Source organism: Strigops habroptila, chromosome 3, assembly GCF_004027225.2.
Source record: "Strigops habroptila isolate Jane chromosome 3, bStrHab1.2.pri, whole genome shotgun sequence".
NCBI lineage: Eukaryota > Metazoa > Chordata > Aves > Psittaciformes > Psittacidae > Strigops > Strigops habroptila.
In genome coordinates, this window is record NC_044279.2 from 73,049,179 (window position 1) to 73,062,897 (window position 13,719).

The 13,719-nt window shown below is 51.4% G+C and overlaps 1 protein-coding gene across 4 annotated transcripts in view; it reads left to right on the forward strand.

The window, feature by feature from the left end:
• The first annotated feature begins 1,950 nt into the window (after window positions 1–1,950).
• RFX4 (regulatory factor X4) overlaps window positions 1,951–13,719 on the forward strand; it is a 93,200-nt gene continuing 81,431 nt past the window's right edge. For 3 of the 4 annotated variants that reach the window (XM_030480458.1, XM_030480454.1, XM_030480457.1), the window contains exon 1: window positions 1,952–2,228. Coding sequence is in view for 3 of the 4 variants with exons in the window: in XM_030480454.1 (XP_030336314.1) it covers window positions 2,186–2,228 (43 nt within the window). In the remaining variant the exon portion in view is untranslated. Of the gene's footprint in view, window positions 2,229–13,719 lie in introns of all 4 variants that reach the window. The other variant, XM_030480455.1, reaches the window with a different exon arrangement.

The window sequence follows — 13,719 nt, forward strand, 5'->3', positions numbered from 1 at the left end:
AAGAACATATCCGTACTTTCACCCACGCTGTATTTTCATTTTGCTTATCCCGGGACATCACCCACACGGAAGCACCTCCCTGAAGCTTCAAACTGGTGAAGACCGAATTCCCACAGAGCACCCGCGACTGAGACCCGACGGCTGCCGCTGCAGGTGCCCACCGCATCCAGCAGCCGGGCCCGGCCTGCCGCGGCTCTCTGCTGTGCACCTCCCGTCGCCAGGGAGCTTTGGCGAGTGCCCGCCCGTCGGGCTGGGCCTCCCCGCAGGAGCTGCGGGCCACACTGTCGAGGGGATGCGCGGCGGTAGTCACCTGCCCCGTCGGGGCCCCGGTCTGGAGCAGGGCCCTCCCGGAGGCACATCGGTGGTGGAGGGATGGGAGAGCTGGGACTTCCCCGGGGGGAAAGCCACGGCGGCCGGGAAACAGCACCGCCCTTGCTTTGGGCTGGAGCTGGGGTCTGGTGGGGTGAGGGTAGGCGAAGGGTCGGGCTCCCCGGGCCTTGCTCCGCGGGCAGAGCGGGCACCTCAAGTGCTTTTCCGCCGCGGACTCTGTTTTGCACCGTCTCGCCCCGGCTCCTCTCCAGGCGCTCGGGGCTCCCCGCCCCAGAGCTCTGCCCGAAGGGGGGTGAGGGGAGCGGGGTGTGTGTTTCACTGTCAACCAGGGCTGTGGTGCGGGGCGAACGCCGCCGGCTCGGCCGCTGCCGGCCCGCCCGGGGTGCGGGGCGCTGGGCGTCCTCTTTAGCAACCTCTCCGCTTGTTTTGCTGTGTGGGGTTGGTGCTTGGGGTTGGGTTTTTTTCGGGTTTTTTTTCTTTTTTTTTTTTTTTTTTCTCCCGGAGGGGAGAGGGAAGGGGGGTTGTCTGGGTGTAGGGAGGCGAGAGGGGGAGAAGAGTGGAAAACGTTGGCTCTGTCCATGGTCAAAGTAATTCAGCTATAATCCCCCTTTCTCTTCCTCTCCTGGAGCTCTATTCATATTCTAATCACAGCTTTTCCTTCCCTAAACCAGCCACTTTTATCAGAGCCCTAGCTTTGCACTTTTACTTCCACTTCCAGCACATACAACCGCATGCAGAATAAGCAACTTTTTTTCCAGCCCCCCGTCCTGCCCCCTTCTCCCCCCGCAACGTGCTAACCCGAAAAGGGATCCTCGCATCCTCGGGCTAAAGCTGGACGGGAACGCGAGTTTGAAAACGCGCCCGTTTGGTTCTTCATTTCTTCTGGCCCCCACCCGCCTGCTTTCCCCCCAGCCCCACCGCAAGCTGCCCCGGGGCAGCCGCTCTCCGCGGCGGACAGGCCGTGCCCTCGCTCCCCGGGGCCGCGGGGAGAAGCACCGGAGCCCCTGCGGCGGGTCTGCAGTGCCAGCACCGCTCGCCGAGGCACTGGCAGCTTCTCCCTGCCCTCATCTCCCCCTTTCCCTACCCACACACATCGCGCTTTTCCTTCTTTTTTCTCCCTAGTAAACTAAGATGATTTGGGAAGCTGCGCAGCTTCCAACGCCATGTGCCCGCGAAGGATCCCAACCCAGAGCCCACCGGGAGGAGATGGAAGGAGGAGGAGGGGAGCTCGGTCGCGCTGCACGCACACCCGGCAACCCCAAAGAGCACAACCCCAAACCTCCTCCTGCCCGTTTGAAGATCTAAGCCAATTTTGATGTGGGGCTGTAATGAGGCGAGGACCTTGGATGGGGGCTGGGGGAGGGAAGGGAGGAGTGGAAAGGCCGCTGGAACTTTAAATAAGAAAAACGTTTCTAATGCTCTAATAGAAGAGGGAAGTCGAAGTGTTGGGATTGCGTAGATCTAAGGCCCCCCTTTTTGGAGGAAAGCTTTTCTTATTCAAAACAGCATCACAATGGGCTTCACATTGAGCCTTGCCACATCCCCATCTGAGTAGCAGCCATTCATCAGGCTGGCTGGCCTATCAATGACATTTCTCCCATCAGGGCTTCTATAAAATGATGCTTTTTCCCATGAAACATCCGCAAACATTTTGACGGGTCTGGCTTTGCCCTGCTGGATTACGGAGTGTCCCTCTCTCCCGCGCTACACCCCCCAGCCCCCCCCAAACTATCTGCCTCTGCCCTCCCCCCCCCTCTCCTCGCCGCCACCCTGCTCCCTCTCCCCGCGCAGCTCGGAGACAGGGGCTCTCCACTCCCCGGGACCTTGGGGCTCCCGTCCCGTCCATGGGAAGAGCATGCATTGCGGGTTGCTGGAGGAACCCGATATGGACTCCACAGGTAAGTCCTGCCCGTCCCCGTGTCCTGTGTTTCCCCCCCCCACCAGGCAGCGGGCTCCTCTCCCTCGTTAGGGAGGACTTTTCAACTTGACCGTGGCGGGGGGGCCGCCCGCCTCACCGGCCCCGAGGGGGAACGAGCCCGGGCCGGTGCGGGGCAGAGGGGCCGCCGAGGGGGAACTCCCCCCCGGGCCGGAGCCCTGCGGCTGCACTTGCAGATGCGATGGAGCAAAGGGTGGTTTTCCCCCTTTCTTTCATTTTTCGTTTTCTCCTCCATAGGCTGCCGGCCGGCAAACTAATTTCCTCGCCTCTTCTAGTTTTAGGCGCTCGCTCAGGTTTGAGGGCAGCCTTTCAACGGGGCGAGAAAACGAGCTTCCTTAGGGTCGATGGTCGGTGGGTTAGGGCGAGCCCAGCACCGAGGCCGCCTTGTCCCGCCGGCAGCGCCGGGGCCAGGCTGCTTTGGAGGGGAGGGAGTTCGGCTAAGGGCAGGGCGGGTCTCTCCCCCTGCACCCCGAAACTAGGACTTGGACGGTCCGGTAACCGGACGGGAGAAGGGCGGCTGCAATCCCACCAGCGAGAAGCCCCGGCCGCAGGCGATGTGAACGGGCGCGGCGGCGGGGCCGCTGGCCCCGAGGGCCGCAACCACCCGACGGCCGCCTCGCCCGGCCCGGCCCAGCCCGGGGGCCACGGCACAGCAGGGCGCCGGCTGTCCCGGGGCAGGGCCCAGGCCTAGGTCTGCCCAGCGCGCTGTCAGCCGGCGGCCTCCCCAGAGCACGGCCCTTTCTCTCCGGCTCCCTCCCGCCGGCCGTGCCCGGGATCCCCTCACACTGCGGAGCCCTGTTTGCACCGCGCTCTGTCCCGCACGCAGAGGAGGACAGGCGGCAGCCGTAACAGCCTTCGAGGGTTTCATTTATTTTATTAGCACCGGAAAACACCCCCTCCTCCCCTCCCTCCCTGCCTCCCTGCTTCCCTGCCTGCTTCGCTCCTTGCCCGCCGGTCAGGCAGGGCAGAGCCGGGGGATGGTTCACGGCTTGCCCCGTCTCCTCCATCCCCTGTGCCCGGCTCCGGTGCCCGGGGACCGGAGATCAGGCTCCCCCCACGCCTCCCCGACGGCCGCGGCGGGCCGCGTCCCGGCGCTCCCCCGGGGTTCCGCAGCTCCGTCCCGGCTCCTCCGGTGTAGCTGGGGCGGGTGGGGACGGGGAGGCCCCGGCGTGGGACCCGCTTCGCTCCCCGCAGCCCCAAACCCGCCGAGGGCTTTCCCACCCCTCGGCCCCAACGCGGCCCGAAGGGCTCTTTGTAAAATTCAAATGTCGATTAAAAACAAAACCAAAACACGAAAAGGGAAGGGGAGGAGAAGGGAGGCTGCCCGGCCCTGCTCGGCCGCAGCCCCGCCGCACCGGGCGGGCTCAGCCCTTCGCCCGCTACCGGCGACACCACTGGAGTTTGGGCCACTTTTACTGCCGGGACAACCCCCGGGGGGGCTTTTCTGCGGAGAAAGCGCTCGGCGGGGGAGGAATCGTTGTGTTCAGGTCCGGGTGTGTGCGGGAGTTACCGAGGTGTTAAAGAAAGTTGTCCTTCTGCGCAGCGGCACCGCCGGGACGGAGTTAGGGGCACTGCTGGCAACTTCTCGTTGTCGAAAGTAACGGGTCTTTAGGGAAAGAAGAAAATCAAACCCAACCAAACCAAACGAACCCGGCGTTTTCTGTCTCTGCTTTCGCAACTGTCCACCCTCGGGCTGAGCGTCCCTACTATTCGTTCCTTAAATTCAGTATGGTTATAATAAATGGCAGAGTGATTGATTAAGTTAATATTAATCAGAAAACACTTTAGTCTTGCTAAACAGATGGCAAGAAAAGTGGAGCTTTGCAGTTGTCTCATTCAGACACCTTAACCTCCCTTTCAGAGGACTTAATCCAATTAGCTTTTCTCCCGAGTTTCAGTTGTTATGTAAAGATCCGTTTGCATTATGAAGAAATATGGCTTCATTGAAAAAAATCAGTCATGTTTTAATTTATCCTTAACAGTTTGGGGTTTTTTTCCCTAAAACAACGGAGTGAATCAAAATAAACCACCCGCGCCTCTAATTTTAGGGCAAGGGAACGCTTTGGTTCTCTCGCCTTCCCCAGCAGCGCTGTGTGCTTCCGTCAGGTCCAGCTCATGTCCCCCCACCCCGGGCAGGGACCCTCGAGGGATGTCATCAGCCTAAACCCATTTCTGGCCGTCTGAGGGCCCGGGGAACCCCCATCCCCGCCGCTCCCCGTTCAGCGCAGGGCGCCGGGGTGGAAGGGCTGGCAGGCGCCCGGCGGGGAACCGGCACCGCCAGCGGCAGCGTCCGGCCCCGACGGCCGGTCCCCGTCCCAGCGCGGCCGCCCCCGGCTACCCTCGGGGCTCTCTCGCTGCCCGAGGGGGCCCGGGAAGCGGGGCACCCACCCGAGGGGCACCCACCCTTCTCGGGCGGTTTGCGGCACCTCTCCCCGCACCGTTTTACTGCCGCTCTTAGCCCGGTTAGGCGCCCGCCTCCCCCCCGGCGTAGTTTGTAAAGCCCTTAACCGCCTCACCCCGAGCCGGGCCGGGGCCGGGAACCGCCGGTAGAAGCCCGCAGCCCCCGCCGGGGCTCATCCGCCTGCCCCTTGCTGTGGGGCACAAAGGGGTCGCCCTGGGGGGGATGTGTTTGCCTTCGGGGCTTGCAGGATAGCGCCCGCCGCCTCCTGCCCCGACACCTCCGTGCCCGCGGCCTGCCGAGGGCCAGGTACCGCTGCCCCGCGACCCCCCCTCTCCCGGTAGAGCCCACCGGGGCCCGAGAAAGGGAGGGCGGCAGCGGGGCGGGCGCTCGGGACCGGCAACCGGGGAGCCCCGGAGGGCGGCTGGCCCCGGGGAGGGAGACTTGGCGGGCGATGGCGAGTATTAATTAATAACGGGTTTCCACAGCCGCAGCCCCCCCTAGTGACACTGGCTCGGCGGGTGCGAGGCTCTGCCGGCGGGGGGGGGGCAGGCCGGGGGCCGGGATGGGGCGTCCCGCACCGAGTCCTCCCCGCCGCCCCGCCGGAGTCTCCCCCCTCAGGACGCCCCCACGGGGCTCTCGGGTGCCGCCCGGGCGCGGAGCTGCCTGCAGGGACGGATACCCCGGGGGCTGCCTCACTCCCTTTCCCTGCCTCAGCACTCCGGGGAGCAGGAGCCGAAGGGAACGGAGGCGCTTTCTTGGAGCGCAACTTTTCTGCGTGGCTCCATAAATACCCATGTCCGTTTCACTGTCGGAGGCAGGCAAAAACTCCACTGGTTTCAAAGCGCTAGATGGATGAGATCCTTGGGACGTGGAGCTGAAGCTTAGGAGCTGATCCAAACCCCATTAAAATCAGCAGAGAGCCTTTCAATGCTGTCAAGGACGTTGGGATTAGGCCCTTAAAGCAGTTGGTGTGAACCATGAAAAACAGGTTCTAGTGCCCGAGCTGGACACGTTGAGGCAGTGGTCAGATTTTGGTCTATGTTCTTATCAATACATGGGCGTTAGCGCAGCGGTGGGTGACCTTTTCTATGAGCTAGCCTTTTAACAAGGACCTAGCATACAAGCACTGATTGAAGAGAATTATTGGCTTTCATATCCTGGTTCAGTTCATGAAATTGCCAATATTGATAATAAATAATTGAATGCTAGTTGGAAAAGCTACTGTGACATTTCAGAACATAAGTAGAATGCTGAAGCCTGTGATCCTAAAGCTCGGGTTTTTGGGTTGTTTTTTTTTTGATCCAAACGAGTGGGTGATTTTGCTGCTGGAAACACTTTGCTTTGCTTATTGCAACACAGTTCACTAATAGATAAAAAGGAACTTGCTATTGGCTTTTTTTTCCTTTTTTTTTTTTTTTTTTTGCTTTCCTGGAGCGCTTTTCATGGTCCAGCAAAAATGTGATTTATTTTTGTTCCAGCAAATTAAAAAAATTCTTTAGTGTTCCAGGATTCGTGTTTATAAAGGCTCTTACTTGTTGAGCAGCTAGGATGATCCAACAATTCTTTCGAATCCTAAATTTGATGTGATATGGACGTGCAAAAGAAATATCACTGGGCTTTCATACAATTCATCCTGAATACTTGTCTCACGCCATTTCACATCTTATAAGATTTCACACGTGAAAGAAATGGAACAAAAAAACCCAAACCAAAACCCCCAACAAGATATTTTCTTTCCTGCTGGCCGCGGAGTTCCTGCGGACAATGTTTGCGCAGGAGGGCCCGATCCTCGGCAGCTCCCTCTGCTGCCAGCAGCAGCAGAACTGGGAGCTGAACGCGAGCCCCAGCGCTGGATCAGCTCTTCATTCCTGAGGTGGTTTTAATAACCTTGTAAAATCCGCAGGGATTTTTTAGAGGTTTGTAAATTGGGCAAAATCACCCTGAACTAAGAAGTTCATCCACTAGGTCTGACTCCGGGAAAGGAATGATTTTATGATTTATTTGTCTGCTAATGAATTAATTCTAAAGTAGTTAGGGAGGGGGAATTGCGGTTCTTTTCACTGCTCTGCAAACTGTTATTTACTTGCAGTAAAGGTCTTTAAAAGGATGGAAGAAAAAAACTAAAACAAGCTTTTGCAGAAGAATAGCCAGGCAACTGTAGGAAACCATTTCATTTATTGAAGTTACTGTTTAGGGTTTACACTCCTCAAGATTTTATTTGGGTAAAGTCCTCATTAAAGAAGGGACTCTGGATTCAGAGAAAACTTTTGTCCAGGAGACTGTAAAGAAACCTGTAGCCTCAGCTATTCTATCGCAGCTGCACCTTTACTGCAGTACAGTTCTAGTGAGAAAAATATCTTCTCGAAATTAAGAAACCTTTTTGTGCTAAGATACTTGTGGTGCTGTTGGAGCTGTCCCACAGAATGTCACCGGTACAGTATCCTGCTCCCATCAGAGTCACTGGCTTTCTTGCTGTTAGAAAACAAGGCTGGTTTTCAGCCCCTGGTGCAGTGAGCATGCAGGCAAGGAAGAAGGGTAGGGTAGCTGAAGAACCTGCAGCATCTCCAAAATGTAAATATCTTTGCATTTCTCTAGCTTAGTTTGTAAGTAAGTGGTTTGTGAGTTAGGACAGCCATAAGGAGGTGTATCCCCTGGGATACTATTTCTCTATGTAGGATTTTACCACGGCAACATAAAGATGAAATTGTATGATCACTGAAATCAGCATGGTGAAGAAACATCCGTACCTCTTCAGATGAAGACTTTTGAAGAGGTGGTCTTAAATACAGCTGGGGCTTGATGGTTCATAACAATGCCTTTAGAGCAGCAGCAGCCTGTCATGTAACTAATACAAATATAAGGTCAGTCCTTTGGGGATACTTGATGTGACATCTGAGTCCAAATAATTAGCTCACAATTCCGCCAGCACTGAGGTTTGTGAATTTTCTGAGTTCACTCACTCGTCTGTTTCCCTGCATCTGGGCTGGATTTTCTATTTGTCTCATTGTGTCTGAAAATGAATACCCTGTGCAATCCATCCCTGCTGGAGCCCAGTGCCCCGGCGGCCGAGGGGATTTGATTGCTAACATTCTAGTTAGGAAGATGGATAGCATAAAGGATATTTGATGGCTGAACGACCCTATAGATAACAAGTGTAGGAAGGAAGAGTATGTGGTGATGATTAAGCCAGTGTAGGCCTCTGCAGGTTTGTTTAATATGTCTGTACTAAAAACATGCTTACACCCACTCTTGGAATTGTATATATATGCTGGAGAGTTTCTGTGTTTAATACTGTGACACCATTTGCTGTCAGAGATGGGTCCTGATCCTGCGATGGCTCCACAAGGGAAACACCTGTTGAAGTGAATGTGTGTGCCTCAGAGCGGGCAGGTGCCTAGGGTTAGCTCATAATGATCCCTCCCAATGGCTGGGGATGTGTAATAACTTAATTGCAGCTATTTTACATGCAGAACTAGCAGTCGTGGCCTCTCTTCATTTACATTTATTTTCTCTCAGGAGATCTGCAGCAAGAGTAGTTTATTAGATATGAAATACTAGCCAGGGTTAGAAATGGTGCTTAAAGTCAGTGGCAGAGTCCTTTTGGCTTGCTACAAGAGCTGCGGTTTTGTTCTCTGTATATAAAGAAGAGTTGGATTAAATACTTTTGGCCATTCTTCTCTTCCTGATAACTTTGGAATCAGGAGAAGTGGAAAGGGTTAAATAGAGCCTTGGCTCTTGCTGCACCCAGTAAGAAGAAAAAGCTCATTTGCAGCTTAAATTGCCTCAAGACTGAAACACGGGGCTCAGCGCTGTCTCATTTCCTTCACTTCAGCTACAGTTAAGCACTTTGTTTTCTTTTATTGGTAAGTGAACTTAATTTCTCTGAGATGGAATTTGGTACAGGAACCAAGGAGTCGATTCACAGCTATGAATGATGGCTTTGCAATTAATTAGCAGCTTATCCTGAGCATTTTTGCACAGGATCCAAATATTATAGTAATGGGAAGCAATACATTTTAGATAGCTGGAACATTCTCTGAATGAGCGATTCCTTGAAACTTACAGCCATGGGAATTAGAGGTGTTAATTTTGGAGCAGCAGGCTGGGGATGTGTGTTGGGATTTCACTGGATTTTTAAACTTGCTGTAGTCTGATGCTCTGATCATCACTCTGACAAACTTCCTTTTGGAGCTGTGGATGAATCCCATGGCATAGACTCAAACACTTAGAAACACAAAATCCTCTTCTCTAGGGGTTTTGATTTGCTTGCTGACACTGTATCTAGAAAAAAGGAGGTTTGCCTGGAAGTAAGGACTGCAAGTTCTGAGTATTAGAAATTATTGTCTTTTTAAGAATACTGTCACTAGAACTACTTGTTGTTGCTCACCTTCCCTTTCTTCTTTTTTTTTTAAACTTTCCCTCCTGAAAATAATACTGTCAGATGTCAGACTATCCTGATTTCTTCAATGCAGCCATTTTTGCTGGTTTTGCTACGTGGGGCAAGACTTACAGACATATTAAGCTGGGGAGAACTCATTATATGAAAAGATGTCTGCCATGCAAATGCAAGTTTGCAGGCAAGACACTTAAGTCAACACACAGGCATGAGCTTTCTGTTCTTGTACAGATCTGTAAATTTAGATCTAGCTTGTGCTGAGCTTGTAAGGCAATAAAATATCAAATATGCAGGTGAAAGGAGAATTTAGAAGTAGTGGAAAAAAAACAAATGTAGGGATAAATACAGATACTACTAAGTGCAATAATAGAAGGATTAACATACTTTTTTTCCCCCTCCCCTAGAATCCTATTGATTACTTAACTATTTCTGAAGTCTAAAACTACCTCAGCTGCAGCTGAGGGAGGGCAGTATGGATGGGGAGCCAGATTGCTAAGTGGGATCTCAGGAGTGGTCATTCAGTGCTGGGAGAAACCACCTGTGTCCCGGAGCTGGGTCCTCCATGGTGACAGCAATGCATACCTAATTCCAAAGGCCTTACAGAATATCCTTTCTACAACCTGTGATGCTTCCCAGCATCCTGTACAACAAAGGTACAACCTGCTGCAAAAGGCCAAAAGCTCCTGTGTGTGTGAGGGCAAGCAGGAAAGGCTGTACATTTGATAATACTCTTGAAGAAACAGGCCATTTGTTGATTAAAATTCATGGATGGTAATAGGAAGTAGACCAAATCCTATCCTTCAAGGGGGCGGGGTGGGGGGTGTAGAATTCCTCAGCAACTTGACTTGTGGGGTTCCCACCTCATCTGACACTCATTTTAACCATGAGCATGTGGTAGGATGTCCTAATTAAGCAAATGAGTATTTAATGTTGTTGGCTTCTGCAACATAGCTTGTAGGTGCCCTGTTTCTGGCTGTTGCCACCTCTGATGCTCAGAGGAAAGGAAAATCCTTCCTGTCCCTCTACCTCCTACAAAACTTAAGCAATATGAGGAAACAAAAATTCCAGGCTTAAGGTGATAGTGACCTGATAGACAGTGATAAAAAACGTGGTGCAAGCAAATGTGGAAGTGGAGTCCTCTGCCACAAGTGCTACATGTCAGGGTACCGTAGTATAGTGCCATTCTGTGATAAGAGATGCTTGCTTCTGCGATGGGTGTTCCCTGGATGTGTGGGCTCACGTGGGGGCTGGAGGAAATAGAGTTCTTTGCAGAGCCTCACGCACCCCTCAGCACAGCTCTCCAGCTCCAGGTCTCCGTATGTCAGACCTGGCTGAGAAGCAGGTCAGAGGTTTGCTGGCTAACACGCTTTGCATGCCAGGGTCAGCAGGAGAGGAGTCATGCCTGGTGCTGTGTGTGAGACAGAGATCCCGTCAGGGACAGACGTGGCACGAAAGCCAGACCAGGAATTCTCACGCTGAGCACAACAGGTCTGCAACACGTGCCTCGTGTCTGTAAGATGCTGTTTCTTCTGGGCCTCTCAGGGTCGGGGTAGAATGAGCTGTATTTTACTTATCCAGGAAAATTTGGCCTTATGAGAGGCTGTGTGCAAATGGCACATTTGCTAAGTGGCACGTTGTGTTTGCTCACCAGCCTGTGGCCCAGCTGGGCCTCCTAGGTGCTCGCTGTGTGACACCAAACACACTAACTCAGAGAACTGCTTAAAAGACCATGGAGGTCCACAGCAGAACAAGGCAGCTGCTGGCAGAGATTTACTCCGTGCCTTGTGCAGGCCAAGAGCAGGGACACCCAGGAGAGTGCTCTGCTCCTCTGTAAGGTCCACCTTCCTTCCTTCTTCCCAAGTGGTGGCAATAACGCATCCCCCTAGCCACATTCAGTGGCTAAGCCCAGGTTTCCCAACTTTGGAGCTCACATTCCTCTCCTAAACTCAGTCATAAGGACAATACTGGTGTGGGGGCCCCTCTAACACAAATATTTTTCTTTAAATGAGTCGTGGTAGGGGCAGCAAATGGCCTCCATTGTAATGAGGTGGGGAGAACTGGGGAGGACTGCAGTTACAGAGCAGTTTAATCACATGGATGGAGCAGTGTGTTCACCTCTCCTCCTTGCTGGGTCATTTCCACTTTGAGCTCTGCAAACAGACTGTCTATTGAGCAGTTAGTATTCAGTGCTGAATATTCAATACTAGACTCTTGTTTTGGTGAGTCTTAGGCAAAAAAAGGAGGAGGAAAGAAGACTTCTCTCTTTTTCTCATGTTCCCTCCCTGAGCTTGCTTTGCATATTGTTCAGAGGAGACTGGAGGCTTCTCAGAAATGCCAGGCACCTAGTTTCATAGTACTTTGAAGGGGAGGGAAGAGACAGTGTGGAAGGGACTAAATTAATACAAGGTTTCTGAATCTGTAAGTCTAGGCACATCAGGACTGAGTGAAGACTTTCGACAAGCACATTGAGGCTGTAAAATGAATAGCATGAAATGCTTGCTCTGTATACACTGAGTAGTTCTGAGAGGTACCAATCTTTGTGGGAGTATGCTACGATGGTTTATGAATGTTCTTTCTGCTAGTTTTGGTATGCAGATATTCTCTGGTTGCATTCTGAGAGCTGAAAGAAACAATGCTCTTTGTTTCTGTCTGGTATACCATATTTGCTCACAGAATGGTTGTGAATAATGTAATGGCTGCATCCTGTGGTGGTAGAGAGCAACAGCTAGATTTGGAATAGATGTTCATAAAGTGAGGAAAAGTGGCCACCGTTTGAGTAAATTTAGTATCTTTTTCCTTAGATTCACACTCTTTCAGTCAAGTGGTTTTCTTACTGCTATGATTGTGTCCTGACACCTGAGTTTTCTTTGCACATGTGTGTATGCCTGTTATCTCTCGTTCTTTCAGTCTGCCTGACTGGATGTTGTTTCTAATGAGAAATATTTACCATGGTCCCATTCCTTCAGGAGCTGACCTCTTTTCTCCTGATTTTTAAAAAAATCTCCTCTCTGTAGTTACTTTCTTTTCTCCTACCCTTTATTTCTGAGCATGCCCTTTTCTTTGTCATTCATTCTTTTGTTTCCTTTCTTTTTCTTTTTCACCTCCTTTCCAACGACCAGCCTTCTCCCTCTTCTCTTGCCTCCCTGAGCCCCACAATCAGTGTTTGGTGTAACTCCCACTCATCTCTCACCTCTTTTCATTTTGACATCTTTGTGGGCTTGTCTTACTGGTGTACTACTGTTTCTGCGCCAAATTGGCCTGTCTGCTGGATTCATAGGCTCCTGACGCCGAGAGAAGTCCTTCATGGGTACTTGATCCAAATCCTGTTTCTTGTTGAGTCACAGCCTTCCTGTTCAGCTAAAGGACTCAAGTCTTGTGCACTGGTGAAGCAGAGCTGAGGTAGGGATTTGAGGACTCCATGTCTTCTCATGCACACTGGTTAGCTGAGGGACCGTAGTAGCAGCAGGGAATGTTTAACCCAAAAGCTAGCGAGGAGAGATTACTATAGGGTACAAGTTTAAGAGATGTTGTAATAGGTACCTAGAAATGAAGGCCCTATGAGCTCTCTAGCATGTCTCATGTTAATTCTATAGCATAAGAAACTAATGAAATCTGAGACAAAAAGACATCAAGAGGATCTGACCTTTATTCTGGGAGAGAATACAACTGGCAGTAATCAAGGGACATGTTTGCATTTCCTTGGAAGGAAATATTGCAGCTAAATTGGAGACAATGTTAGCGTTTACGTTGGTTCATGCAGCAGACCCTGAAGGCCTGAGGATCTGTAACACATCATGTTATGGAAGCATGAGGGTACACTTTGCTGTATGCAGAGTTGGTGCTCGGAAAGCACATGATGCGTGTGGTTATCTTACTGGTGAACAGATTGGCTGCATGTTGCATAGCTGTGTAAGTTAAGTACCCTGGGAGAGCTGAATTGGTTGGATACTGGTGTCAGTGGCTTAAATGATCCTAGGTGAAAGTGAGGAAATGTCACTGCAGAACCAGATGAGGTTCTCTTTGCTGTTAAATGAGGAATGGCCTTGATGAAGCAAAACCCAAGTGGTTCCTTACTGCTCTGGTGAAACTTACTTTTCAAAATAAAATCGTAGATAGCATCTGTGTGTGACTGCAGGAGGGAAAGGGCTACTCCCAGTTAACATGCATGCTGAGTCGGAAATGTGATAGCAATATGATATGTAATTCCAGAGAAGAACAGGTAGGACTTCAAAAGTCCTCTATGACACAGGTTAGAGGCTGCCCTAAATGCCAGAATCAATGTGCAGGAGGAATCTTGTGTTCTAGATTCTGAGATCTAGCCTGAGGGTGCTTGATCTGCATTTGGGATGCAGCTTCTTAATAAGGAATATTATTGACAGGGTACTGTCAATAGTTTTCGACAAAACTATCACATTTAGATCAACTTCTGCATAGTATGAAGGGTAACAAGAATGCAACATCTTATAAATTCCAGTCTTCCTACCCAAGTATTTTAGAGGGGTTAAAAGATTATGAACTATGGTGCTTTTTATTATATCAGAGTTTAAACATAGCACGCCAATTGTTAATATACCTTATCAAATGGGTTAGCAGAAAATCAGTACTAGGATCAAAGACCTGGCTAAACAAAACAGAAAAGTTCTTACAGGCTCAAGA